This window comes from Anabas testudineus, chromosome 5 (assembly GCF_900324465.2).
Source record: "Anabas testudineus chromosome 5, fAnaTes1.2, whole genome shotgun sequence".
Classification (NCBI taxonomy): domain Eukaryota; kingdom Metazoa; phylum Chordata; class Actinopteri; order Anabantiformes; family Anabantidae; genus Anabas; species Anabas testudineus.
The window spans coordinates 11,554,529-11,580,937 of record NC_046614.1 but is presented as its reverse complement, the minus strand read 5'-3'; the positions used below and the strand labels follow the sequence as shown (position 1 = coordinate 11,580,937).

Here is a 26,409-nt window from a genome sequence, read left to right as displayed (position 1 = left end):
TGCTGCTGCGGTGCATGTTGATCTATGCACTAACCGGTCAGGTTTGGACAATTCAATTCATCAGAGCCGTCCCCACAATCCTTTTCTGAAAGACAGAACCAACGGAAGACAGCAGAGTGGGCGAAGAGCGCAACACTTAACAACAAAACCAACAACACAATACGCAACAAAAGACAGGACAGAAAAGTAATAACACACAAACAAATGAGGTGACAAAAGGAAGAATGCACAGTATGCCAACACGAGGCTGATGGCAAAAGAGAGTAAAATAAAGGATAGACACTAACCATTATCACAACGCCAGTTAATGTTGATGCACCGTCCATTGTTGCAAGTAAACTGGGTGAGGGGGAAACATGTGGGGTAGGCTGTGGACAGAACAAGGGTTCAGATATGGTGCTCTTAACTCCTGCAATTCCTAACTCCTAATCACACATAGAAATAGCAAAACAAACAGCCAAAAATACAGCTACAGTAAATTGTGAGAATAAATAGACCAACCGCAGGAAGCAGGTTCATCAGACCGATCGCCACAATCATCGTCCAAGTCACATGTCCAGGAAACAGGGATGCAGCGCCCACTAGCACACGAGTACTGATTAGGAGGGCAGGTACGAGCTAAAACACAGCGCGGCACAGTTCGTGTCACATTTTTAGCAGCATAACACACAAAACATACCACGGGAATATGTCTGTTCGCGTACCTGAGCAGGTGGTGTTGGACTCGTCCTCATCGTTCCCACAGTCATTGTCCCCGTCACACAGCCAGCGCAGAGGGATGCAGCGGTTGTTTTTGCACTTAAATCTGTCTGTGGGACACGTGTGCTGGTCTGGAAAGAAGAACACAATGAATAGTTAGAAGGAAACACAAATAAAAAAGTCATGTAGGGAGACACGCGTGGTATTAAGCTTATTATCTCAAATTGTTGATTTGAGTAAGGTGTGTGTACTTTTACAGTAAGCCCATCTACAGAGCACTGATTGTCTACAGTCACAGCCACCTCACTGGCTTTGGGGAGATTTTCCATAGGTTGGTCTAAACTAAATGTAGTTGGTTGTTGTTATATGATTATGATTATGTTTATGCCCGAACTGACTGCTGGTAAAAAGAAAAAGAAAACAAGGATAGAATATCTGCATGGGCTTTATTCTTGTATCGCGATGATAGATCTTAGCCTATTTGGACATGAGAAGTGGTCTCAGCATGGAAAAGGTCAGTGACCTCTGGTCGAGCTGTTTTGGACTCGGTTTTGTTTTGTCTGTCTGCACGTTGGCTACAGACAGACGGACAAAGAGAGAGAGCTTCACAGACATTACTACATTCTTCCTTGCACATGATCACAAACAACACACACACTCATATGTTGTGTACTCACATAGACACAGAATTAGTGCATAAAAGCACACATTCACACTAGTCACAGTCTGCTCTCTCCTTTCATTCTGGCATCACCAGACTGCAAATTCAGACTGCTGCAGCTCATCTGACTCAGGACCAACAGGAGGGGGTAGCTGTTTTGAAACCATGTTGAACTAGGTGTGTGTGTGCGTGTGCGCACGTACGTGCGTGAGCAAGCAATAACTCACGGCACAGCTCAGGAGCCTCGTCACTGTTGTCCAGACAGTCGTTGTCTCCGTCACATTTCCAGCGCTCCTGGATGCAGCGGTTATTCTTACAAGCAAACTCTCCAGGCTGGCACTGAGGAGGTGGCACGTAGGACGGGTTGGCTGTGGAGACAGAAGTAAGGGGAATAAAAAAGAATGTGGAAAAGAGGTCACTAAGGACATAAAAACTAGGCAGGATACAATTTCAAAATTATTTGCAACAGAGGGAAAGTGGAGGTTTTGTGGAAAAGTGCAATTATATGAAATGTAGAAAGCCATTAGTCAAAATCCACCCCACCCATGCTAGGCTGAAGTTGAGCTAACCAGAAACTACATTAACACCAACAACTGCAAGAGCTGCAGTACCTTTGCAAACATTTAACCATGTCGATCTACTGTACAATTATATTTTCACATCCATTTATTATTTTGAAATAACAGAGAGTGGGCAGCAGTAGTATGATTATTATTGCAGGAGCTGTATTGGATTTCACTGCACTGTGCTGTCGGTATTATGACCACCCGTTGTGTGTCTGCACTTGAGCCAATGCTTCAGTACAAACAGTTCTAACAAAAACAGACAGACACAGTCACACATCTTGACTCATCTTGTCCAACGCGCTGGAAATAAAACCTTGTTTATGGAATGGAACGGAATTAGTGCCATGAGAAATACCCTTCAGTCTCACATGCAAACACATGCACCTACAAACTACTCATTTTTGTACCCACCTTTGCAGCTGGTATTGTCAACTGGGTCTAGTATTTGGTCTTCTGCACAGGCACACTGTCTGCCTCCTGGTATGGCCAGACACAGACTCCCGCAGCCACCGTTGTTCACACGGCACGCATTGGAGCCTGTAGAAGAACAGACAGGGACATAGACAATAGACACTCCAATTGACAGGATCTCTTTGGACTTGAGGATACAAGAGGAAAAATAGCTTTGTACTGAAGCCCCACAAATGAAGAGGATCATCTATGCTAATTGCCAAATCCTGCACCGTGACTCTGTTAACAGAAATGTATTTAAACTGAGGCCCATCATCAATTGAAATAGGCTGCTACAATTGGAGATCGAGTCACACATACTGTAGTTATTGGCCTTCACATTCTCAGGCTTCTTAGATAACACATGGAGCCAAAGGGATGTTTGCCATGTGGAAGATGCAACCACGGCAGAATTATCGGGTTCCCACTGATGTTTTTACCAATGACATAAACGTTGGTATTAATTCATTAATAGCAAGACATCTTTTGCTGTCCATCACTTGGAATGCCGCTGAGGATGTTGGCAGGCCTAAACAGAAACATGAGAGAATTCCTGAACTTAAAAATGCCATAATAAACGCTGGCAATGCGAACTATCTCAAGGTCAGGCAACATAAAACTACACATGGCAACATCCATGATCCTTTTCAGGCAGCTGGTATTGAGGTTAAGGGGGGGGGGGGGGGACTTAAGGGATTACATCAGTGGGAAACTTCTGGATTTCCAAACTAAAAGTTTTAATTAATCTACGATTTTAGGCCACAGTTTTTTTTTTATCTGATGTATAATAAATATGTAGCTTTGTAGTTTTAATTCATGATTATATGCATTTCATTGTTTGATTTCTTTAGCCTAGCTGTCTTTCTATGTCAACACCTACAACTCATTCGCATCATCATGTTTTTTTAGGGGTTTCTATTTTATTTCAATGCGTTTAGTGCTAACCATGTAATATTAAAGGATTTTGTACCTTAGGGGTTAGAGGGCGTTTGTAAGCAGTACAGCGGCGTCAGTCGAGAAATAATGTAGATAAATGGCTGAATAGAAGACAAATCTCTGTGTGATGAGCTGCCCAATACCTTGCTGCTGCTGAGCGTCGTACATTCGTATTTCAAATATGGGCGGTCGCTCGTTGCGCAATAGGGTAGCAGCGCCAGTGGTGGTGTCCAGCTTGTAAATGCTGCCACTACGATACTCGTTCCAAAACAAGAAGTGTTTATAGTGGCACAGACCAAAGGCGTGGTTCAGCTCCTGGCCTTCGTATACAGTCTGGTGATGTGATAAAAGCAACAAGATGTTCAGTAAGTCTGCATTGTACATATGATTTATATATTGTGTTCTTTCTTTTTTCTGAAAGGTCTGAAAATCAACTGCTTTAAACCTCAGAATCAGATTCCAGTGAGTCACTCTGTCTCTACACTGCAGCAAATTAATTCATGTGATGGTGGTGCTGACCTTGCGTTCAGAGCTGTTAAGGTAGACCATCTCAATGCGGTCATAGTAAGCATCCACCCAGTAAAGAATGCCCTGTGGGATGTCCAGACTCAGGCCGTTGGGCCACAGCACAGTTTTGCTGGTCAGGAACACGTTTCTGTTGGAGCCGTCCATCCAAGCCCGCTCAATTTTGCCTCGCTTGCTCTCCTTAGGGTCTTCCTCCCAGTCTGTCCAGTACATCCACCTTAGGAAGCAACAGGGGAACTATAATGAGTAACATGTGATAGTAGGACAAAAAAGAAGAGCATTTGTTGGACTGTCTTAAACGACCTCTTGGCATTAAAAAAGGCAAAGGCATATTATTTAGCTGCCCTAAAGTGCAGAGACTTCAGAGCAGCTCCACAGTTTTTCTCAGTTAATCTGCCTTCAGGCAAACCAGTGTTTGTCAAACATCAATCTTCCCCAGTGATCTAGGCTTATCCTGTGAGCATTAGCTTTCTGTAACAAATGTCTAGTTTTGTTTCTGAACAAAACAAGAAGTATTCCATTCAAAACATGCCTTTTCTATTTTTCACTCCCTTTCCTTTCTGCAAATTCCTCCTCCTCCTCCTCCTCCTCCTCCTCCTCCTTCTTCTCCCTGAGCCTGATTGATTGCAGGTATTAGTGGAGGCGAGTGCCTTTCCCCTGGGAAGTGTGTGGACACACATCACCCTGTCAGTAGTAATCCAAAGAGAGTGTGCATGTTTGTGAGCATGCGTTTCTCAGGAGAAAGCCCAGGAGGTCATTTCAATAAGACGCATTCATACACGACAAGATTAGGAGCTATTTGAAAGAGTGTAAGGGAGATATGCCTGTGTGTTAATAGGCTCGTGGAGGAAATCTTTCATGTCTGGTGCAAAATGCTCCATCTGTTCTAATAAAACATCTGTGATACATTTCAGGGTGATAGCGGTCAACAACACAGATTAAAATATTATAAAAGGCACTCTGCTGGAAATCGTGAAGGGACGCGCACAAGAGACAGTGGAAAAAGAACAACATAGGTGGTGAATAATAGCGCCAATGAGAAGCTCCAACACAAGACAAACTCAGGAGAGAGATATGAGTTTGGTGAGAAGTGAGTAACACAGCAGCAGAATCATTCCACCTGAGTCATCAGATAACTGACCTGAAGAAATGTCCACCTGTTATTATCCCACACTGTATATTACAGAACCACAAGTAAGCACACACAGACATGCATCATACCTCATTAACCAGCCATCTCAACATCAGCAAGACTTTTTTTTTTACCTAGACTAGATCTTAATCCTCCTTGTCTGGAACAAAAACACCAAACTCCATCAGTTTTTCTATCGCTATCTCTTTGTCCCTCTTACCCGTGTAGAGGATCGACCACAATTGCTCGAGGGTGAGTCATTTTTCCCTCAATAAGAGTTTTGCGGGTCTGTGAAGCCTTTTCCAATCGAGCTACGCTGATTGTTTTCTTAGGCCCATCATCTGTCCAGTACAAGTTGTCAGCCATCCAGTCTACAGCGATGCCCTCGACGGTGTGGATTCCTGAGACAAATACAAAGTACTGGTGAGACGTATATACTGTGGACATCATTCATTCCACAGTGTTATTTTACTTTACTTAAACAGCCTTTATTTTTTACTAACAGAGTATTATTTGAGTTGTTGGTGGAGACCACTTGTTTCAAATGAGCTGTGGTTAGCGTACCTTCCTTCAGAATAATATCCCTCTCTGTTCCATCAATCTTTTGCCGTCCGATTATGTAGCTGGTGGCATCAGCAAAGTAAATGAACTCGCTCTCGGCGTGAAAGTCCAGAGCTCTGGGGTTCATCAGATTCTCGATGGGGATCATGTACTCATCTGGCACCTTGGCATTCATGTCCATACCCCTGATGACCCCTGGACGACCTTTGCCATAGACCAGGAAGAGCTCGTGCTCAGGTTCTGAAGCAAAAAGCAAACAGAACCAAAAGACTGTAACTTTGATGGGTACAGAGATGACGCATGACAAATTTTTTCCTCCACGTCTATTGATTAGACAAGTAAACAACATGCAAGTTCAGCAAAGGCCCTAAATGAAAATTTAGTGATTTCCATTTGAGAGACAGAGGGAGGGGAACAGGGTCGATCATTTAAATCAATTGTGTCATTTTCAAGGACAGTCTATTCGCAGATCAGTATGATGTTATTATCCGTTGACTGGACATTAAAACACTTCTCAGAAAAGCTGAATCATACTAGCAGTTTTACAGGGAGGTCAGTGGAGAGCTACAAAGTAGGTGCTGCTGATCCAACTCTGGTCGTAGCTACAGCCAGGGAGAAAACCACCTCGGCTTTTAGGTCAACAGAGCTGAATCACTGTGGCTCCCGAGTTTCTACTTTCAGTTATGCCTGGAGCATGCACGCATTAGTTCTGGACATGCTGAATCTGCACTACAGAAAATGTTCATTTTTTTGACTATGGCTTTTGACTGATAGTCCACTTTACATAATTCAAAATGATGTTTATTAATTGGCAGTAGCTAAAACTTGATCGTTATTTGCATTAAACTCGTACTCACTTTTGCAGGACTTGCCATCGCTGCCCAGGCTGAACCCAGAGCGACAGCGGCAGGTTCGGGTCTTGTGGCCATTTCCCAGGAGACAGATGTCGGAGCAGCCTCCAGCCTTCCCATTCTGGTCCACTTCACATGCATGGCTACGCACTGCACAACAAGGGGTGTAAAATAAAGTCACAAAACCATAATTGAGCTATTTCCATTGCTTTGTTTGAAACTATATTACGTATACAACTTACCTGGAGGCTGACGTCTCTGGTGATAGACATGCAGCGCTCCTCCTTTGTCCACCCTCGTCACTACTTGGTAATCTGTGCTGTTGAAGCGGTTGACCCTGATCACACTGCTTTTAGGCTGCAGGTTAGCATTGTCTGAGTTGGTGGCATACAGATAGTTTTCAAATACAGTCAGCCCATACAGGTGCTCGATCTAAAAGAGAAAAAGAAACCCGGAAGATGTGAAAAAGAGAAATAAAGGACAAAGGACCTACAGTTTAATAAACCATGTGCACTGATGTAGAACAATGATCTTTTTACACTGACTCTTTCTGAGGTGTCCACTATATTATTTTAACAGTTGCTCATTTGGAAGCTCGTGTTTTCTTTGACCATTGTGCAAAATGGTACTATGAAGGGATGACGTCTAGCAGCTTCTAATACTTTCAAAAGACAGAAGTCAACAAACTGGCTTCTCTCTCATAACTCAAGAAGCACAGCAAAGCAAAGTAAGTAAGGACTTTCCGATCTGAATAGACACAGGCCACTGACTCAGGGTCCCAGGAGGCTGTGTCAGCACCAGCATAAAACCTGAGATGGCACTGCGGTCTGTCACAGCAGGCTGTGCAGAGCTCAGTGGGTCATAGAGAGTGAGAAAACACACTTTTTATCTTCTGTTAGAGGGCAATGCCCTGCTGAAGCCATACAGTGTATGAAAACCTATTAATATTAGACTGTATGAACACATGATTGTGCACTGTGTCACCTTCATTCACTGATCAAGACAAACAACAACAACCATGAAAATGTGTTGAACTACTTGATTTCACACACTGAGGTTTAAAGTGTATGTAGAAATCCACAAACGTGTCATATGCAGCTTAAAGAGACAATGTCACGCTGCAGCACAAACGGCCCAATCAATAACTAACCTTTTGTTTAACGTTTACCTAAAAGATGTGCATTTCCTAATGGACCTATTACAGGTGCGCACACACACACACACACATACACTCAAAGCAAGAGTGTGTGGTTTGTGTGTGTGTCCTTAGGCTCATGGAGTAGATGAAAGCCATTACTTCTGCACAGATCACAGTAAAAGCTATGGTAACAAAGGCCACTGTGCTTCGCAAGCGCTGCAACATCAACAGACTCAGTATTAGACACTATTAATCAGTGCCTGTAATGAGAAGGCAAATGTTCACCATCTTCCCTCGGCTCATGACTCATATTACATGATGACACAAACAAATCTTAAGTTATTACTGTATCTAAAGCACACTAGACTATTAGTAGATAAGTAAATTTACGAGTAGTGATCCTTCTAACTAATGGGAATGTCCAATGTCTAATGCAGCTGTCCTCACCAGCAGGCCTTGGAGGATGGTGTGCCGGTTCTTGCCTTCATAGTCCACCACCTCAATGTAATCCAGGTAGGCATCAGCCCAGTACACCAGCCTGCTGACGAGGTCCAGTGTGATGCCATGGGGGAACACAATTTTACTGTCCACAAGCTTAGTGCGGTTCTGTCCATCCATGTCGCAGCGCTCCACCTTAGGGATCTGACCATAGTCTGTGAAGAACACCTTCCTGTAGAAACAAAGGATCAGACCTGAGTGAGGTGGATTTGCACATCTGGCTTTGTCACAACTGATGGATCACTCTTATTTCTGTCACAGGGAGACGATGAAGAATGAAGCTTTTCAGTATGCAGAAGGAGAAACGTAGGAAACCTCCCTGTAGACTCAAATGTCCTAGCAAAACAAATGAACTACTCTCTGTTTCCAACACTACATCTGACGTTCTCTTGTTGGAATCTCCTGCACCATTTTCAACACTTGCTGTAACATTATTGGGTTTTCATTTTGCAGATGTGCATTTTTTTATTCTGAAGAAACACATCCCGAAATGTAAAACTAATTTACACTAATTTTTACAGTGATCATTATTTCAGTTTTTCAGTGCTGCCAAAACAAACACTGTAACTATTTACAGCTTCAAAAAGCAAATCATGCTCCCACTCGTTGTAAACATGTTGGCAAAAAAGCTGAAAGTCCACACAGTTTCTATGGCGTGACAAATTAAGAAACAATAAGTCCTTCGCACAGTATTCGTTGAATAAAAACAGATTCAATAAAACAGGTATAAACTGGGTAAAACTTCTTAAATAGAATTATAACTGTGGTGCTCTTTTGTGAGTTTCAGTTCTTTTTGTGGTAAAAACAGTCAGTGTGGGATTTCTGAAACTAGTTTGTGGTCTAACTTGCCAGAAAAAAAGCTTTAAGTTATTTGTTTTTATTGTGGTTTATCCCACTCTAATGACACTGTAGGCTCCAACAGAAAGCTACAGTGAATTCATCCCTTGTTACTGGATGAACCAATTACTACAGAGGAAACTGTGTGGGTTGAAAATGGTACATGTAAAGCAAAAGAGCTGAAACAAAAACATTTTGTGCTCAAACCCTACACAGACAGCAGCATACCACAATGGAAACAGGACATCTGTGCTCAATTCTCCAACGTCAAAAAACCTCTTTAAACCTCTATGATTCCTTTCTAAGCATTTGTATGTGTTCATATGCAACAGATCAAACTGACCCCATGGTGGGGTCCAAGGCAATGCCTTTAGGGTTGTACAGCTCCTGGTCCAGGAGGGTGACACATGTCTGCCCATCCTTGTCACACACAAAGATCCTGTCGTCCACATCATCCACAAAGTAGAAGTTTCCGGTAAGCCAGTCGATGGCCATCTGCTCCACATCTGGACAGAGAAAGGGGAGAAGCGGGGAGAAGGGGGTAAGACAGGACCCAGGAGGTCCAATTGCAAAAACAGTTTTCTTTTTCCGTAATGGATCTTTTTTATTTGGACGGCTTTAGACCGTGAGTGTGTGATGTTGTTGTACATATTTGTTGCAGATGGGTGAGAGGTTTGACTCATAGTCATATGATGAAGTAAATTAGTCAGCAGTACTGTGCAGCAGACACATCTCTGTCTCTCTCTCTACCACACTCAAGTACGCATCTACACATAGTCCAGATCTTCAGGTTTGGGGCAGTTTTCTTGCTTGGTAAATGAGATGAGACAACCTACTCCAGTTAGCAAACTTCCCGGTAATGTGTCTGTCATTCAAAATCACTCACTCAAACAGACGGCATATGAGACAGGCTGTTTGCTGCTTCGAGGAGTGTGATGTTACTGTAGCTAGGCGACGATGACTGTGCGGTTTACGCTGGGTTTATTTTGCCAAGGCTCTGCTCTTGGGGAAGACCAGTGCTCCACCCGGCAGCACTGAAAATCAAACACCTTGGCGCAGGCACATTGCACCATACACTTGATGGAAAATTTCCAGCCTAAAGAAGAACAACATGGACAAAGCTGGATAAGGAAAAACTGGACTACCCCTACCACATAGGAGGGACTGAAAGAGGAGAGAAGAGTGTATAAGATAAGACATTAATATACCTCTCTCTGTTTTTTCATTCCCTCCTCATCTTTCTTTTCTTCAAACAGCTCAGTCAAACTGAGTCTGAGCCAAGGATCAGAGAGAGAAAGAGATTGTTAAAGGTGAAGGTAAAGATAAGCGAGGATATTAAAGAAGTTTCTTACTTACTGTTTTATTTTACTAAAATATTTTTATTCTACTACATTATTAACAGGTGCTAGTTATGCTTATATCTTAAGAAAACTATGAGCATACAAAACACAATACATTAATATGAACAGTATTTTTATAGAAGTTTTAACAATAAAATTATGCATTAAAAGTAAAAGTTCAATAAATGTAGTATTTTTTTATGTATATATATTTCCAGAGAGCTCCAGAGAGAAAATGAGAGAAAGAGTGAGGAGGAGGGCTTCAGTCACCACAAAACTTCTATTTTCACAGCTGTCACAATCTCTACTCTCTACAGGACTACCCTCACACACACGACTCACACATATACACAAACACTTCTGATTTAGGCCTAAAGTCATGCTGCAGGGGTCCTTAATCACGCAGTGATCAGTGCCAAGGCTGGAGGTCTAATGTGGTGCTTTGTTTATAAAGGTGATCGGGTCACTGTGATGATTTCGAAGAGACCAGAGGATCTGTTTCACCCACCGGGAAAGAAAAGCTTGTGTGGGGGGAAATGACGCAGCAGATTCCTCTGTATAGCAGCGCAATGCAAGTGTGTATATTGGACGTGGACCAACAAATCTGACTTAACGTAATCTCTGTAATTCCAGAGGAGCCCTCTGTGTTCACAGAAACGAACACATTTTTCTGAAGAGGCCGACTGGCAAAGGGAGGGAAATGGAACACTTTCACATTTTTTAGGTTTGTGTAAAAGGGGAAAATGGATCAAAGAAAAATGCAGAGTGAGTGGGGAAAAGAAGAAAGAGTGAGGAAGAAAAAGAGAATACAGAGAGGAGAAGAAAAAGGAGAGAGAGAGAGAGAGAGAGAGAGAGAGAGAGAGAGAGAGAGAGAGAGAGAGAGAGAGAGAGAGAGAGGTCCTATTTCCACTAGGGAAACTTGGCCACTGTGAAGCTGCATTTCTGAGGTTTATGGGAAGCAGGGGTCATATTCCCAAAGGTGCTTTTAATTTTTAACACAAAATTCTCTGTTTAAACACTTCCAGCTGCCCCTCTGCACACTGATCCACTGATGAAGCCATGGATAAACAAAGGCGGAAGAAAATATGAGACTGTGCTCAGAACGACTGCTGAACCCCAGAAAAAAAAAAAAAAAAAGTTCATCCTCTGCTCTGTGACACTCCACTCTCTCCATTTTCCTAAACCCCTGCTAAACAGAGATGGTTCCAGCAAATCCAAAGACTTCTCCATCTCCTCCCATTCTCCTCCCCCCCCCCTCCCCTCCCCTCTGTTCCCCAGAGGTGGGAAAAACAGTCTGGATTCATTAAGTGCAGCTCAGTCTGTCTGAAACTACACTATAAAAAACAACACAGTGTAATTGCAAAAAACCAGGGTGCCACCTTTCATTTTTTCCCCTCCTCTCGCTCTAAACAACTTGTTTTTTTGCTTTTCTTCTTGTTCATCTGTCTGCCTCCCTGTTGGTGTAAGAATAACAACATAGTAGATGTCTATAAGGAAATGTATTTAAACTGTCCTCCTAAATAGAGCAATGTTCAGAGGTGGTTTACTTGAGCAGCGTAGAACTGACAGTCATAACTCACAGGCATCCACTGAACTAACACAAGGGCTCAATTGTGTAGTTTTAAAAGTGGGCCTGATGTGGTGTGATACCTCCGAACTGTCACTTTTAAACTGGAAACCGCCTGCACAACGCTCCCCACTACCCCCTCCTCAACCTTCCGCACTCCAAGCATCTGGCAAAAGCATCAAGCAGAGGACGAACGTCAAAAAAAGGAAAACAATAAAAGAACAACAAGCTTTGGTTCCAAACGTGGTTATATTAAGATCCACCAGGGTCACCGCACCAGGGGAAAGAAAGTGGATAATCTGAGGGACTGATGTAGACCGAAGCCTAAAATGTATTTCATAATTCAGGGTTAAAAAAGAAGCAGAGAGGGAGGTTTAAAGCTGGAAAAAAAGAGTTGAATGGAGAGAAGATTTAAAAATGTGCTGACTGGCTTGCCTTTTAAAAGCACATGACCTCTTAAGGAGATTTCAGGCCAGTGTCTGTGCAAAGCAGCACACTGTACTGTAGCTCACTGTGCAGGAGAGCGGGTAGCAAACTGTGGCAAAAACTTAAAGTGCAAGCAGCAAAGCTGGAGTGACAGGTATAATTAGCAATAGTCATAAACAGACGCTGTCAAATGTTTCATGAAGCTTAGGTGAAAGCCTGAAGAAAAAAAAAAGAGCCAAGAGGATAGAGTGCGAGAAACATCTGGACAACTCATCTGTGATCATACTGAGGTCATGAGTCACTCCAACCACATGCGCATCATTTCCTCTACAATCACCCTTGCCATTGGTTGCTGCTGGCTCATTCCATGTTGACTGAAAACATAAACCTGCTCCTCCTATTCTGTCACACTCACACGCCAGCAGCCTATCCAAAAGATCAATTCTGCTGTCTGAGCAGTCGCTCCAGATTATGAATTCTGGCCTTCGCATCGCATAGTTTTGCCGCTGATGCTCTTTTAGGGTCGTCTGCGTGGTCAAATGATGCAGCCAAGTCATGATTTTTTCCCATTTTTTTTTATACTTAAACACAAACTGAACTGAAAATGCCTTCCCAGTGTTGTACCCAGTATTGTCACTGGGTACAGGACGTGCATTGCTTTTCAACTGCTTCCTTATTTCAGCAATACGGCTCTAATCAAGCACATCCTGTCCTCGCTCCTTAATGCCGCCAGTTTTTCACTATGCGTGTTTGTGTGCATATGTGTGTCCATCACTTTGTGTGTCTACACAGTGCGCTGCTCTGTGTGTGTGTGTGTTGGTTTGTCAACGCAGCTGAAACTGCTGGAATTTCCTGCAAATTCTTCTGGTCGTTAAATTGTTGAGTGAGCTGAGTTACAGCTGTGTGATTATAGCAACAGTGATAATTCTTGTTTTTTTAATTACTCTGATCATAATTATTACGCATAAATACATGTTTTTCCTAATAGGAAATCTCTATATCAACATAGCACTGTAATTTGGAGATAGATGTTATGTCTTATTGTTCCTGCAGGAGCTAAAATGATTAGAATATAATATGTACTGTACAGTTAGTGTGATGGAGGCAAACATGTCTTATATGCAATTTCCTGAGCTTGTCTTGTCTGATATCATCTGGTTTGAAAATAACATATTTCCAAATGACAGCTACACCACACTGTGCATGTATATGGAAGAAAGACCTGCCCGACTCAGTTTCGTCACTCGGACATTTCATTTTCTGTGAACGTCTGCGCTGACAAAGTCATTCCTGTCATGTTAATCCATTCTTTAGTCACAAAGGGATGTGGATGGAGACGAGCTGTTGCATACTCAGGGAATGTGACCAGTCATAATGCTTACAAGTAAAACCCCTAACACAGAGAAATAGGAGGTAAGGAGTTGAGTTAAACTGAGCATATACATCGTGTGCAGCATTTCTGCATTGCCGTCTTTTGTAGAGTACATGTGGAGTTTAGGGAGTATTAGAGGAACCAGGGAAGACAAGGATGAAGATATTAACATAATGAGTGAGTAGGAAAGTTCATTTAGTTTTGACTCAAGCAAAAACATTTAATTTATATTTGCAAGAGAGAGTGCAAACTATCAACTGTCAACTCCCTGAAAGTACAAAGAGGCAACCCTGTTGAGGTTGTTGTTTCTGAGGCTGCTTTCCTTCTGACTCACTCAAGACAAGATGCCTTAAATCCAGACCATGACACATAATCCACGAATACGGGGCTCAAAGCATGTTAGTGATAAACAGAGGGAGGGGAGGCAGGGTGTGTGTGTGTGTGTGTGTGTGTGTGTGTGTGAAGACTTTTGGTTGTTTCCAGTCACAAAGTACACATGTACAAACATCTGCATTGAATCATGCCCCTTATATCTCCACCATCTCTCTTTTTTCCAAGAGAAAAGACTCATCATTGTTTTCTGAAACGAAACTTAAGCAATGGAAAAACACAGCTGCTCTCAATGTTTTGCCATAATATTTTGTGACACACAGGCGGTGCACATACAAGGAGGAGCTGAGGACACGTCTATCCTACAGGTATTGGTGCTCACTTTCAGCCTTGGCTACATGTCCACCCACCTAACATTTGATTTTAAAAGTGAAATTTTATTTAAAACAACCACCAAATGTTAGGCCAAGCAGGGGCTGGCAAATCACCATATGCAAAGGAAACTACACTAAAAGAAAAAGTAAATAAGAATGACAAAAATACTGAAAGATGAATGCCACACAGGGGTAATGGAGGAAGTGGACGTGTGCTGTGCCTGTATCTTCATCTTTATGCTTCACTTCAGCCAGACCTGAAGCATCAAATCTACTTTTATAGGTGAAATGCAACATGAAATGCAAAATTCATCACCCCCCCCTGTATGTGAAGCAAGAGAAAAACCCGAGGGCAAATTCAGACAGCACACATTTTAAATAAGTGAAGTAAACTGCAGAATATAGAAAATAATGATGAGATCCTCCCTGTATTTGTGTGACTGCAGCAGCACTTGCCACACAGGCTGGTGAAATTTGCAGTGAAATTCGTGCTATATGTAACTTGCAAGAATAAAAAAAACAACCTGGAAATGTATAATGCACAAGTTGCAACATGAGGAAGCTGTTACACCTGTGGTATTAAGTATTATGTGTGGAGAATTGAGCTGTGACATTTTGCTCTGGCCCGTGCAGAGTTATTTGGTACAGTGCTACTACAGTGTTACTGTTCACGAAATACCAGCTGAATGTATCGGGGTGATCGGCGCACTGCTGTCGTGTACTTACGATGCAGGCTGAGGGAGATGTTGATCACTCTCTCGTCTGTGAAGCTCTTCAGATTGGGGATCTTGGCACATTTAAGGAGTGTGGATGAGGGGGAGTCGCCTACATGGATCCAGCAGACAGTCTCTTGAACATAGAGGAAGTCCATGGCTGTGGTTTGTTTGGTGCTGGTGGACAGCAGGCCGTTGACTGTAGTGCCGCTAAGGGACGTGACTTGGATGTTCTGGGAGTTGGCGATCAACAGGACAGGCAGGCGGTCTACTGGCACTGAAAATGTAATGTGGACATAACTGTTAAACAGGAGGAACATGCACAGGACTTCACTACAGCCTGTCTGTCAAACCGGGGAACAGTCAGGCCCGCTGCTGTGTTAAACTTACCATTCTTGGCCTTGCAAGATCGGTTGTCTGGCTGAGATAAGTAGCCCTCCACACAGGAGCAAGTGTAGGAGCCGTCAGTGTTAGTACAGGACTGACTGCAGGTCCCATACACAGTGCACTCATCAAAATCTGAACAATACAAGCAACAGATGGTCATATTATTCAGTTAAAATACAAAATACCAAATTTCAGAGTACAAATTGTACAAACAGCGAACAAAACAAAAACAAGCCACAGATGGTATACAACAACGATGACACTTTTACTTTCCTCAGCTGACTACAAATGCTAGATTGATTTTGTGGTTTATTAAAGGCGTCATATTTATTGCCACATACTGGACAAAAACACACTACATCAGGAAAGCGTTCTGTGATGTCAATGGTTGCTGAGATTCCAGCATTTCTAAACAGGCTTTTGTGAAAAAATGCCCCACACACCCAGTGCCACTGAAATGTCCTCTGTGTACTTGGTTTAGTTTCTCAAAAACCTGAGTAAACACGGTTACTGCTCCAGATTCTTCAGAGCTGATGTGGAGTTACCGCCACTTCATGTTTGTTGTTGTTACAACTTAGCAAGCAGCATGCTGGACACACCCAGAGGTAGAAATACTAAGAGATACAGCAGTTTGATCAATCAGTTATTGATCATACCCAGTTATTAATGTGGCAAATACTAAAACTATACCTCTGAGTGCCACGGAGCAGCCAGTGCTTATAAAAACTCACCTTTACATGTCTTTCCATCTGGGCTGATCTCATAACCACTCTTACAGTAACAAACAGGTCCTCCTGCAGTCGCTGCACAGTGCTCCTGACAACCCTTGAGTGAGCAGTTGGTTATGAACTCTAGAGAGAGAGAAAAGAGGAGAGGCAGTGTGTTTATTTATGATTCTTTCCTGTTATTGTTATTGGGCTGAATTGTGGTTCTAATAGGATGTGGATTTGTAAATAATTAGGTAATAATCCATTCAACATCCCACTCTACAGAATATACTGTGACATCTTAGGTTTCATTTATCCTGCTTGCTTACTACCTGGTGCACCATTAATGAAATGCCTTTCAGCATGGCCTCTTTGAGGAAATAGGGGCAAATAACGATACAATATTCAGAGTCAGCTCAGTTACACATCAACTAAACATTACAATTAAAAAGAGATGTGATCCACACTGCAAGTGTGGTTGAATGAAGGAGGACGACATGGCAGCATTTCAGAAACCTAAACCCTCACAGAGACAGAGCTTCGATCTGTCCATGAAAACAAACTATTCAACAACTAGTCAGGCAGTATGAATGATGAGAGTTCAGATCGTAAGAGAACAACAGCTCAGTACAATGCTAGATAGATACAGACTGTAAAATATATATATTGGTCCGTGTCCACTGGTTCTGAGTATGGTTCCACTGTTATCAGCTGCACACTTCGCAGCACCGATTGTTCAACTTGCTTCAAGTTCATGCATTATCGCAACCTGTAAACAAGCCGATATTTTTGGGATGCAGTGTCATGTAATATAATGTAAAAGAGGTGTAATGAAGTGTAATGTGATTTTAGTGAAGCCGTTTTCCAGAATAAGAGTTCCTAGATGTCAGTTCAGCACCCTTGTCACTGTAGTTATGGCTGTTTGCTCTACCTATCATTATAATATCATCATATCAGCTCATTTCTGTTAAGAGCAATATGTATATGTGCAGTACATAAATATCGTAAATTGCATCACAAAAAAAGACATGAATTTTTAATTACTGACTTCCAAATATAATCTAATATGTTTTCTTCCTTTAAGTTAATTAAATATGAGGCAAAAGCTCTGAATGAAAGACCAGAGACACAGTAGGACCACAAATACTTACATTTACAGTTACCTTTAGGCTAAGCCCAACTACCTCCGCAATTACATATACATGAAATACAGAATAGCACAAACACAGTGTGCCTTATTCACTTTACATTCAGCTGGGCAACTGCACAATACACTGTGCATTTTTGTGAGATATAAATTCAGCAACAGTGAGTCACAGTCAAACTATAGTCGTGTCATGGTGGTGGTGTCAAACCTGGCTGAGATCTATCAGTCACAAATGATTCACTGTGCCCGGAAACAATGGCAGACAATCCGCATTAACACCACACCTCCGAAGAGAGGGGAGCAGAGATCACATGAATCACACAAGTTAGCTCAGTTCTTTTCTCTCTTTGTGAACTTTTTGCTAATATCTAATAGTGTTAGGGGATCTACTGTGTGTATGAGAATGAACTCCGCATAACCAGTGCCATGGTGCCAATGCGTATTGAATATTACAGATGGGCAACAACTCCCTGCTGCACTCCCGAGACTTGCTCAGGCAACCACAGTTCAAATTACAGACGGGCCAGGAATTTTCCAAAACAAGTCTGAGCACCGAACAACTGAGATGTGTTTAGAAAACCAACGTGGGCAACAATGTAAACAATCTATGGTGACACATACCGCAAAATGTTCATTTTGGAGCAAATAAAACTACATTAACTGCTCTGTGTGGCTTCAGAATGCAGACCATGCATATGAATTAGATGACTCATTACTGCAATACTTAACCTCCTTGGAAAATAAAGATAAGGATGTTACGTGCACAAAGGCCCCACCTTTAACTGTAAAACCATGAGCTGGTGCATCAGTACATGCAGGCAGATTTTTTTCCCCACTGCGAGGTGAATACCCACACGGAGACACACACAAAGGAGTCGACTCTAACCTCAAACTACATCCAGCTTGAAAGTGCATGAAAATTTGATGGCCGTCCCCATGCCTCTCTCCATGTTTCTTTAATCAATATTTCATCCCAATTCATTTTTAACTGAAGGTGTAGTTGGGAGATGAGAAAATAGAAAAGATAGGGGGCCCACCTCAGTAAAGTGATGACAGACTGAATCTCAGGAGAGCAAGAGATAGCCACATTAGGTATTTAGTTCTTATTCTTAAAAAAAAACATCAGTGTTGTAGAATAAATAGTAATGAAATATTACTAGTTCAGTCAGTGCTGGTATGTATCATAAAAAATCAATCAGTGTTACGTTGAGGGTAATGCACATTTCAGGGTGATTCAGTGTTAATGATTTCTGCTGGCTGCTGTAACATCAATGCGATGTAAGGCATAATCCACAGTGACTAACAGTATGTAATGTGTCCTTATGATGTTCCTCTGCTGACCTTTTGATAGACATGACTACAAGTAGAGGAACATCCAAGTTCCTTTTTGACCTTCATCCTGTCCTGTGGCAATTAATGTATCTAATGAAAATATTTTGACGTTGCGCAAACAAACCTCATGTTTCCTCATGTCGTGGTTAACCAGTTCAGCACTTTTAAAGGATATTAGATTGTTTAGGCTCATCATAAATCACTTCCTAGTTTTTGGTTTCAAAATGTTAACTTCCCTTGTTTAAGTATTTCAGTAAGCAGAGTGACATCTATTATTTAAATATCTTTAGATAGTGTGACGACTTCAGGAGTGAGACGTGCACAATAATTCAATTACATATAAAAACAGTAAAAACAGTAAGCACTAGTGCAAAAAATATATTAATCTGTTATTTAAATATCTTTAGATATAAACAAATCCAACATTAGGATGCATGTGGGTGACAGTGCTACCTCTGCAGTGTGGTCCCTCGTCCCAGCTGTCAGCACAGTCTGGGACGCCGTTGCACAGTTTGCTCATGTGGATGCACAGCTCTGTTCCTCCACACTGGTACTCATTGGGAGGGCACCGTGACACAGTGCTGTGTGGACCTGAAGAAGATAAGCACAAATATGGTAAGCTGACAAAAAACAAGTATGGAGCAAAGTTGCATTAATCCCTACAATCACTGCTGCTCAGTTACAGTGTTACAGTGTATTATTACAAAACTGTACCTATAACAAGTTCATGGAAATAAAACTTATAGTTAGAGATAGAGCAGGTGACTCTGAACCATCTCTTAGTTATGCTGCTATAGATTGGTCAGCTGGGGGACCTCTACTGATACACTGAGCTCCTCTCCTCTCCTCTCCTCTCCTCTCCTCTCCTCTCCTCTCCTCTCCTCTCCTCTCCTCTCCTCTCCTCTCTACATTCAAATGCTACCTTTGCATTAATTGTCATTAACTTTCTGTCTTCTCTCTCCCGTAGCTGTGCTTCCTCCTCTCTGTCTCCCTCTCTTTTTCTCCTCTGCAGGTATCCTCGGCCCAGGAGCTGTATATTCCCAGAGTGCAGTTACTGGCGCTACCAACCTGCCCAGTGTTTTTGTTTCTTGTTGTTTGTTGTTGTCTGCTGTTCTTTTCCCTCTCCTCTTTCCACTCAACCCAACCAGTCGAGGCAGATGGCCGCCCACCCTGAGCCTGTTTCTGCTGGAGCTTTCTTCATATAAAGGGAGTTTTTTTCTCTCTCTGCTCAAGTGGGGTTGTTGGGTTTTCTATATAATTCTGTATACAGTTACTTACTCTGTATTACTACGGTATGTGCCTTGAGGTGACTTTTGTTTTGATTTGGCACTATACGAATAGAATTGAATTGAATTAATAATGTTTCTAATAATCATTTTTCATAATAATAATGAATAATGTTTTTGCCTTTGCTTTAAAATTAGCTAAGCGATTAATTGCACAGGATCAATATCAGTAGCTCAGTTGACAGAGCAGTCATCTGGGAACCCCAGGCACAATGGTTTTACTCCTAGTTCCTCCTGGCCTCCTAGTTGAGCTTTTCCTTAGACATGACAGCAAAAGCCCATAGTAGCACCATCATGGACTATCTGGCAGCAATCCAACAACAATTCTCCCAAGGGGATCAATGAGGAATGCCATCATTATCATCATCATCATCATCATAATCATTGATATAATTGTTAATTAATTCTGTTATTCAGCTAATGTATTAATCAACTAACCATTTCAGTTTTATAATAAGCCAATTTATGTAACCCCGAAAGAGATTCTTTCTCAATTACAGAAATTTTAGAAAGATATGAAAGTGAAAAATGCCTTCACTCACATTCAATATATAATTACCTGATGGCTTGTGTGGGTGGCTCTACCAACTGAAGTCACTAAAAATCATTCTCTCTGTCTGAGTTTGCAGTAAGAACCACTCTCAGCAGGCAGCAACACAAGTGCAATGTCACACCAAAGTGGATACCTCTGCACCACCTTATCTGTGAACACAGCTCCAGCTGTGCACCACACACCCTGAAGCCCTACAAGCAGGTACAGTACAGCACTATGTACATCATACATGATTTCCTAATATTGATGTGATAAGTCTATTTCAACCATTTTGTCCTGATACAAACTGTTCAGTGGAGCGGAAATGCTTACAAAATCAATCTTTATAAAAAAATATTGCCCTTTCATTCTGCCAGTAGATGACAGATTTCCTGACAGACAGTGGCCACTATGTGTGGATGACAACATATTTGTCAGACTGGAGTAAGACAGAAATGTTGTTCTACCATCTACCCCGGTGAGATGGTAGAAACTGTCTGCTTAATATTTGTGGATGGCGACATTGTGATAACTTTCATGCCAAACCATTATACGTCCAGATTCGAGACAAATGTAGTTGGTGTGCAGCAAACTATCTGGCTATAAATACACTAAAAAAGGAAAGATGATGGCTGTGAAATATCCATCACGCTCACCCTTATAGAATAAACAGCTTATTTTGACATTTGAACTGGCATTGCCATTTAATGTTAACAGATAATACACTTCACTGGCCCCAAAAGAGGCATTCCTCTGCACGGTAACAGAAGATGCTCAAGATCTTTGAGCAATTCCTGAACAAGAGATAAACAAAGAGATATAATCCTCATTTCTCATGTTCTCAAGAACACTCAGTACCTTCCAGCTGACCTGTCATCACAGAAATACACAACAGACAGCAAAAGGGCAAACATGATCTGCACCGACTTGTACTTTTAATCTACTAAAATCTCTTATCTTGTACAATGCTACATCATTTCCAAGAGGTGATTCACTGCTTAACCTGCAAAGGGCATCTCTACACTTCCTCCTCGCCAAACCAAACTCACTGGTAACCATAAATAACCATATGAGTGCATCCTTTGGATTGAAATTCAGGAGTTCAGCTATTTCTTGGCTAATGGCTCGTGCACCGAATGGCAAGCACAGAGACAATGTGTGGCCCACTGTCTGTAATATCCACCATCCTTTACACCCCAGTTTCCTGCAGAGAAAATCACCTACATGACTCATAATGATAAACTAAATTCATAAAGAGAGAATCTTGAAACTATAAAGCATGACAATAGTTTTACAGTTTTAAGTCTCATATGGTACTTCAGTATGTGCTAGAGAAAGGGAAGGAAAACATATTCATTTGGAATAAAGTTGAGAATGACTCCTCCTTTAAGACACAAAGCCTATGCAGCTTTAAGTCAATATAGAAGTGAATATACTGCTAAAATCCTATGCCAAGCACAGAGGGCTTTTTCTTCTTAAAGACCTTATTACTGAACTTTTTTTCTTGGATAAAGTTCTCCGCCTCGTGACTCTGACCTGATTTTTATCCAAAAAAAAAAAAAAAAAAAAAAAAACTAATGACACAGCATAACTTCTGCTTTTGAATCTAACCAGATTCTTGTATTACCCCCATCCACGTGCTTTCTCCAAAATGTTGGCACCAAATTCTGGCACAATAATTCACAACATTAACCACCGTGATTATGTAATTGGAAAAGTTAGGAATCTACCATAAAACCTAAAATATGACGTTTATCTAAAGGCTCAGTACAACATGCAGAGGCTAGTTTATATTATAAATGTGTTTAATATATTATGCATTTATTAGATTGTATTATTATTATTATAATGTATGGCAGGAGATTTAGGGAAAACTCACTTATTCCTCTCCTTCATGGTGTGCTAACCATAAAGCTGGAGTCAGGAGGCTTTTGCTTAGCTCAAGTGGACTGGTAGTAGGAGCCAGCCTGGATCTCTCCAAACATAATTTGTCTTCATAAAGAGATTTACATACACTGAAATGTAAAACTCATAAGCTGTGCATGAAATTATGTGTTATGTCTATTTCTTATTGCGTCCAGTTGCCTGGCAACCTAGCAGTGACAACACAACTAGATGAAGTCACCTCGCTTGAATAAAATGGTCCGAGGATTAAATAGGCTACATAGAAACATGAGAGTAATGTCAATCTCTCCCACCAGGGGAATTTAATTTTTCATTTATTCAAATTTGAATTAACTGGAAACTAGATTAAGTAGGTGTAATGCTAAATGTTTGCTCCATTTTAGGCATAAACTGTAATTGAAACCAACCACTCGAGCACAGGGCCAATCTTCTGTTGCCTATATGGAAAGTCAAACTGTTGTTCCACCTTCTCTTCACACCATCTTGTACTCTGCAGCTGTTGACCCCATTTACAGTAAGTGTATAAGAGGGAGGGCAACATGTGGAAAATGCACTTAGTAAGAAAAGGAGACACAGAGAGAATCATGAGTGAAAACAGAGAGGACCTAGAGGAACACCTCATCCACAGGAAATGGACACAGCCCCACAAGGCTTCATTCTTGTGTGAGCTGGCAGTGGTCGGCGGGCCACAGTGGAAAAGGCATTGCTAATTTGAATTAAACTGGATCTTTTATGTAACATTCCTCTGCTGTGAAGGAGCCAGGTTAGCAGGCCCAAGTTTTTATTCTCTCAAGTCTCAAGTTCTCTACGCAGCCTGTTGACTAGTTTGGTGAGAGATCTACGCTGGCTGGCCGGCTGGGACTGCTTTAACAGTTCTGTGGCTCAATCAGGGATGTCAGGGAAAAGGAATCATCTTAGTCTCTCAATCATCGACCAGTGCATGCTAAGTTGGGACACTGCAAGTGGTTGAAAACTGAGGCTGGAAATTGGACTATAGTAAACCAGAGTTTTTTCCAAGGTGTCATTACCAAGTCACATTTCACTTCTTCCTCAGGTTTGACTGAGGATGCACAAACAACAACGTTAACCTTAGTTCGAATCCAAAATGGAAATGCAATAAGAGTGTTTGGGATATGTTAATGAATATTTATATTCTGCAGGGTATACAGTAATTAGAGCAAAGAAACACGTTCTTCTATAAGCATCTGTCAAAACAAGACAGTTGGATTTCAGACACCTTGCGCAAGTGGGGTCTTAAAGCCGCTACACACTGAGGTAGATCACATGGAGCTTTCCAGTCTGAGGGAGTCAGAGCAGAGGGGGTGGAGAGGGAGGGGGTGGACAAAAAAACTAAGGCCATTGTTTGGATCACACAAATCAGCTATGGCCCCCTACAAAAGCCAGCTGAGCCGCAGTGTTGTAAGCAGTGTCACGTGCAAAGCCTGATCTGAACCGTGGCACGGCCACAGCGAGGGAAATATGGGGAAACAGTGAGGGCTGTGATGAAAAGGGGGTTGGCACTTTCTAATTATATGCTATTTCAGAATTAATGACAAATTCTACTTAGTTTTGTATCTGCTGGGATCGCTCACACTCTCTTAGCCACTGAGCTGCTTTCACAAGCAACATTTTTGTACAACTATTCATCTGGAAATTTGTTTCTTCACCTTCAGAGGCCCACTTGACTCTGAGTCAAGATCTGGGTCTGAGTCAGGACGCCCCTGCGCCAAAAGCTTGTTCCTATTCTATAGCTGGTGCTTCTCCTCGTATGCTGGTCGACACAATGCTTACCCAACCAACTGCAAACACACAAACAAACAACAAGATGCTGCCAGTGCTAGAGCCAAACATGAAAGGCATATTATGTGAGCCAGAATGAGGCCAACTGTAGAGAGCAACGCTGCTACCCACTGCCTGTTTATTTTAAATACTACAGACGCTTCGGCATAAGAAACAATAGTAGATGAACGCAAACAAAGTAGAGCAGCACATTCCACTGACAATCGTTAGATAATTAAAAATAAACACGCTGTTTTTCACAGATGGCAACCACCCTGACATAGATTAATATTTTAATATGCTGATCCATAAATACACCATATGAAAAAATAGTGCTGCAACACTATATTGCCAGCAGCTCTTAACGACATACTAATACTGGGTTTGTCTTGACCACTGGTGACCATGTCCTCCCAGACTGGCTGACCCTTTCTGTGACGCTCATAGCCCACATCACGCAGTTTTGGATGGTGCAGCAAATCCCGAACCAGCAGCCACAAAGCACCCCGTGACCTCCCTCCTCATCTGCTCTGCCAAAAAAAAAAAATCCAAACAACTAGGACACGGTACTGAAAACAAAGAGCAACGACACCAGAGCTTCGTCTACAGGCCGGCAGATCGGGAGCCTGTGTTTTGATGTCTGATCTTGCTACTCGACAGAGTCTTGTCACAAAGATCACGCTCAGCAAAAAAAAAGGACAGGCACAGCTAGCAGCGGACTGCTGAGGATAACAATGCCTGCACTTTGGTCCTGACAGCTCTTCTATAAACACCACGCTCTGCAGGTGAAAAACAACACATTAAGCTGCCACTCTGATCACCCCTCCAGTGGGTTTATTTTCACCCACCTTGGTCGTATGTCTAGGAAATCACATTTCAGCATAACAGTGTTTTCACAGAAATTCAGAGCATGTCGTTTTTTTAATAACATCTCCGGTTTTAACCACGGTGACAGACTGTGTGCTCTCTCTGCACATGACGGTTGGATCTTTGGTCTTTGGCTTTCTGCTCACCTCTTTCCTTCCAAGATATCAACATCACATTTTCATCTTTACCTTCCTGGGGGGGCTTCTGGGGCGGCTGGCAGGACGACAAGCAAAGCAGGGAGACTAAATCCATCGCTTGAAAGCACAACAAACTGAGTCTTCTCCAAATGCAGCAGCTCCACTGCTCCTTAGAGCAGAAAAACCACTAAGCAAACATTTCTATCAGCAAAGTAAATTCATACAGGACAGCACCACCGGATACCCTAACCTGACAAATAGAATGAGTCTATATCAGTACTGCTTATGAAACTGGAAAGGTAGGCAAATAACACAAAGGAAATAAGTGGTAGAATTTCAGGAAGTTATATCATTCATCCCACACGTTTCTCTGTGCATAAAAGGACAGCTGACAAAAGTTTTAATGACATGCCTCTGTTACAGAATCCAACACACACTCTGTGACTGTCTCTCTTTCTCCCTTCATCAACAAACACATAGACGAGAGAAGAAAAACAGACCTGTTGCCTAATGCACAAGGTTCTTACGTGCCAACTCTATTTCTGAGGTTGAACAGACTCATTATTTGATTCATTCACCTCTTGTTTCCCCACAACAGTCTGAGGATTAACTTAAAACTATTAGCACTGTGCTGCTTTTTTTTTTTTTTTTCTGTGGAAGAGGAGCGAGGACGTCACAGACCCAGAATGACTAAATATGTGAGCATTATTTTCTCCTTTGGCTTGGATTTTCTACCCAGAAATCTAGAGACTAACTTTAATTATCACGAATTAAGCACTATAAGCCCTCTCCGGAAAAGAGAGTCTTTTTTATTTGTTATGTAAAGCAACAACTAATTATTGTGCAGAAAAACACCTATGCAAATGGCATTAAAGGCCCAAGGGAGTCGGAGAGGAGGATGAGACTAATTGTCATCATAAGAGCCACAAAACCAGAGGCAACCAAAGTTAAACAACCGCTACGGCAGACGAGCCTTGCATTCAGGATGTAGTCATTTATGTACCTCTAAGGTGGTTTACCACAGAGACAAAGACCAGCCACAAAAGCCAGGTGACACATTTCTGTGTCTACCCCTTTTAAAGAGACAGAATCAGGACTTCAAATACCAAAATGACTGTATTATAATTGTTTGTGTCCCTCATCATTCTGCTGCATCATAAGGCCCAATCCATCTCTCTGTCTTGTCCCAGGCTAGTCCCCCTGCCATAAGGGTGCCTCCGGCCTTCCCCACCTCCTTCTGTGAAGAGCCATGCTGCGATTACATAATGGTCTTTTTAAAATTTAAACCCCTGACACACTTTTCTTGGCTGAACACAGGCCGGTCTTTCTTGTCCTTCTTACAGGGGCCAATTTT

General features: G+C 42.0%; 1 protein-coding gene across 1 annotated transcript in view; it reads right to left on the bottom strand.

The window, feature by feature from the left end:
• Positions 1 to 26,409, bottom strand: part of LOC113153949 (low-density lipoprotein receptor-related protein 1-like) — a 75,334-nt gene that overhangs the window by 34,051 nt on the left and 14,874 nt on the right. Inside the window, exons 3-19 of the mRNA XM_026347872.1 lie at positions 19,003 to 19,140; positions 16,095 to 16,214; positions 15,367 to 15,495; positions 14,990 to 15,253; positions 9,198 to 9,360; positions 7,967 to 8,189; positions 6,624 to 6,813; positions 6,388 to 6,531; positions 5,534 to 5,770; positions 5,190 to 5,370; positions 3,832 to 4,054; positions 3,456 to 3,645; positions 2,338 to 2,463; positions 1,588 to 1,728; positions 705 to 830; positions 502 to 618; positions 288 to 368 (exon numbers count right to left, since the gene is read on the bottom strand). Coding sequence (XP_026203657.1) covers positions 288 to 368; positions 502 to 618; positions 705 to 830; positions 1,588 to 1,728; positions 2,338 to 2,463; positions 3,456 to 3,645; positions 3,832 to 4,054; positions 5,190 to 5,370; positions 5,534 to 5,770; positions 6,388 to 6,531; positions 6,624 to 6,813; positions 7,967 to 8,189; positions 9,198 to 9,360; positions 14,990 to 15,253; positions 15,367 to 15,495; positions 16,095 to 16,214; positions 19,003 to 19,140 — 2,793 coding nt within the window. The remainder of the gene's footprint in view (positions 1 to 287; positions 369 to 501; positions 619 to 704; positions 831 to 1,587; positions 1,729 to 2,337; positions 2,464 to 3,455; positions 3,646 to 3,831; positions 4,055 to 5,189; positions 5,371 to 5,533; positions 5,771 to 6,387; positions 6,532 to 6,623; positions 6,814 to 7,966; positions 8,190 to 9,197; positions 9,361 to 14,989; positions 15,254 to 15,366; positions 15,496 to 16,094; positions 16,215 to 19,002; positions 19,141 to 26,409) is intronic.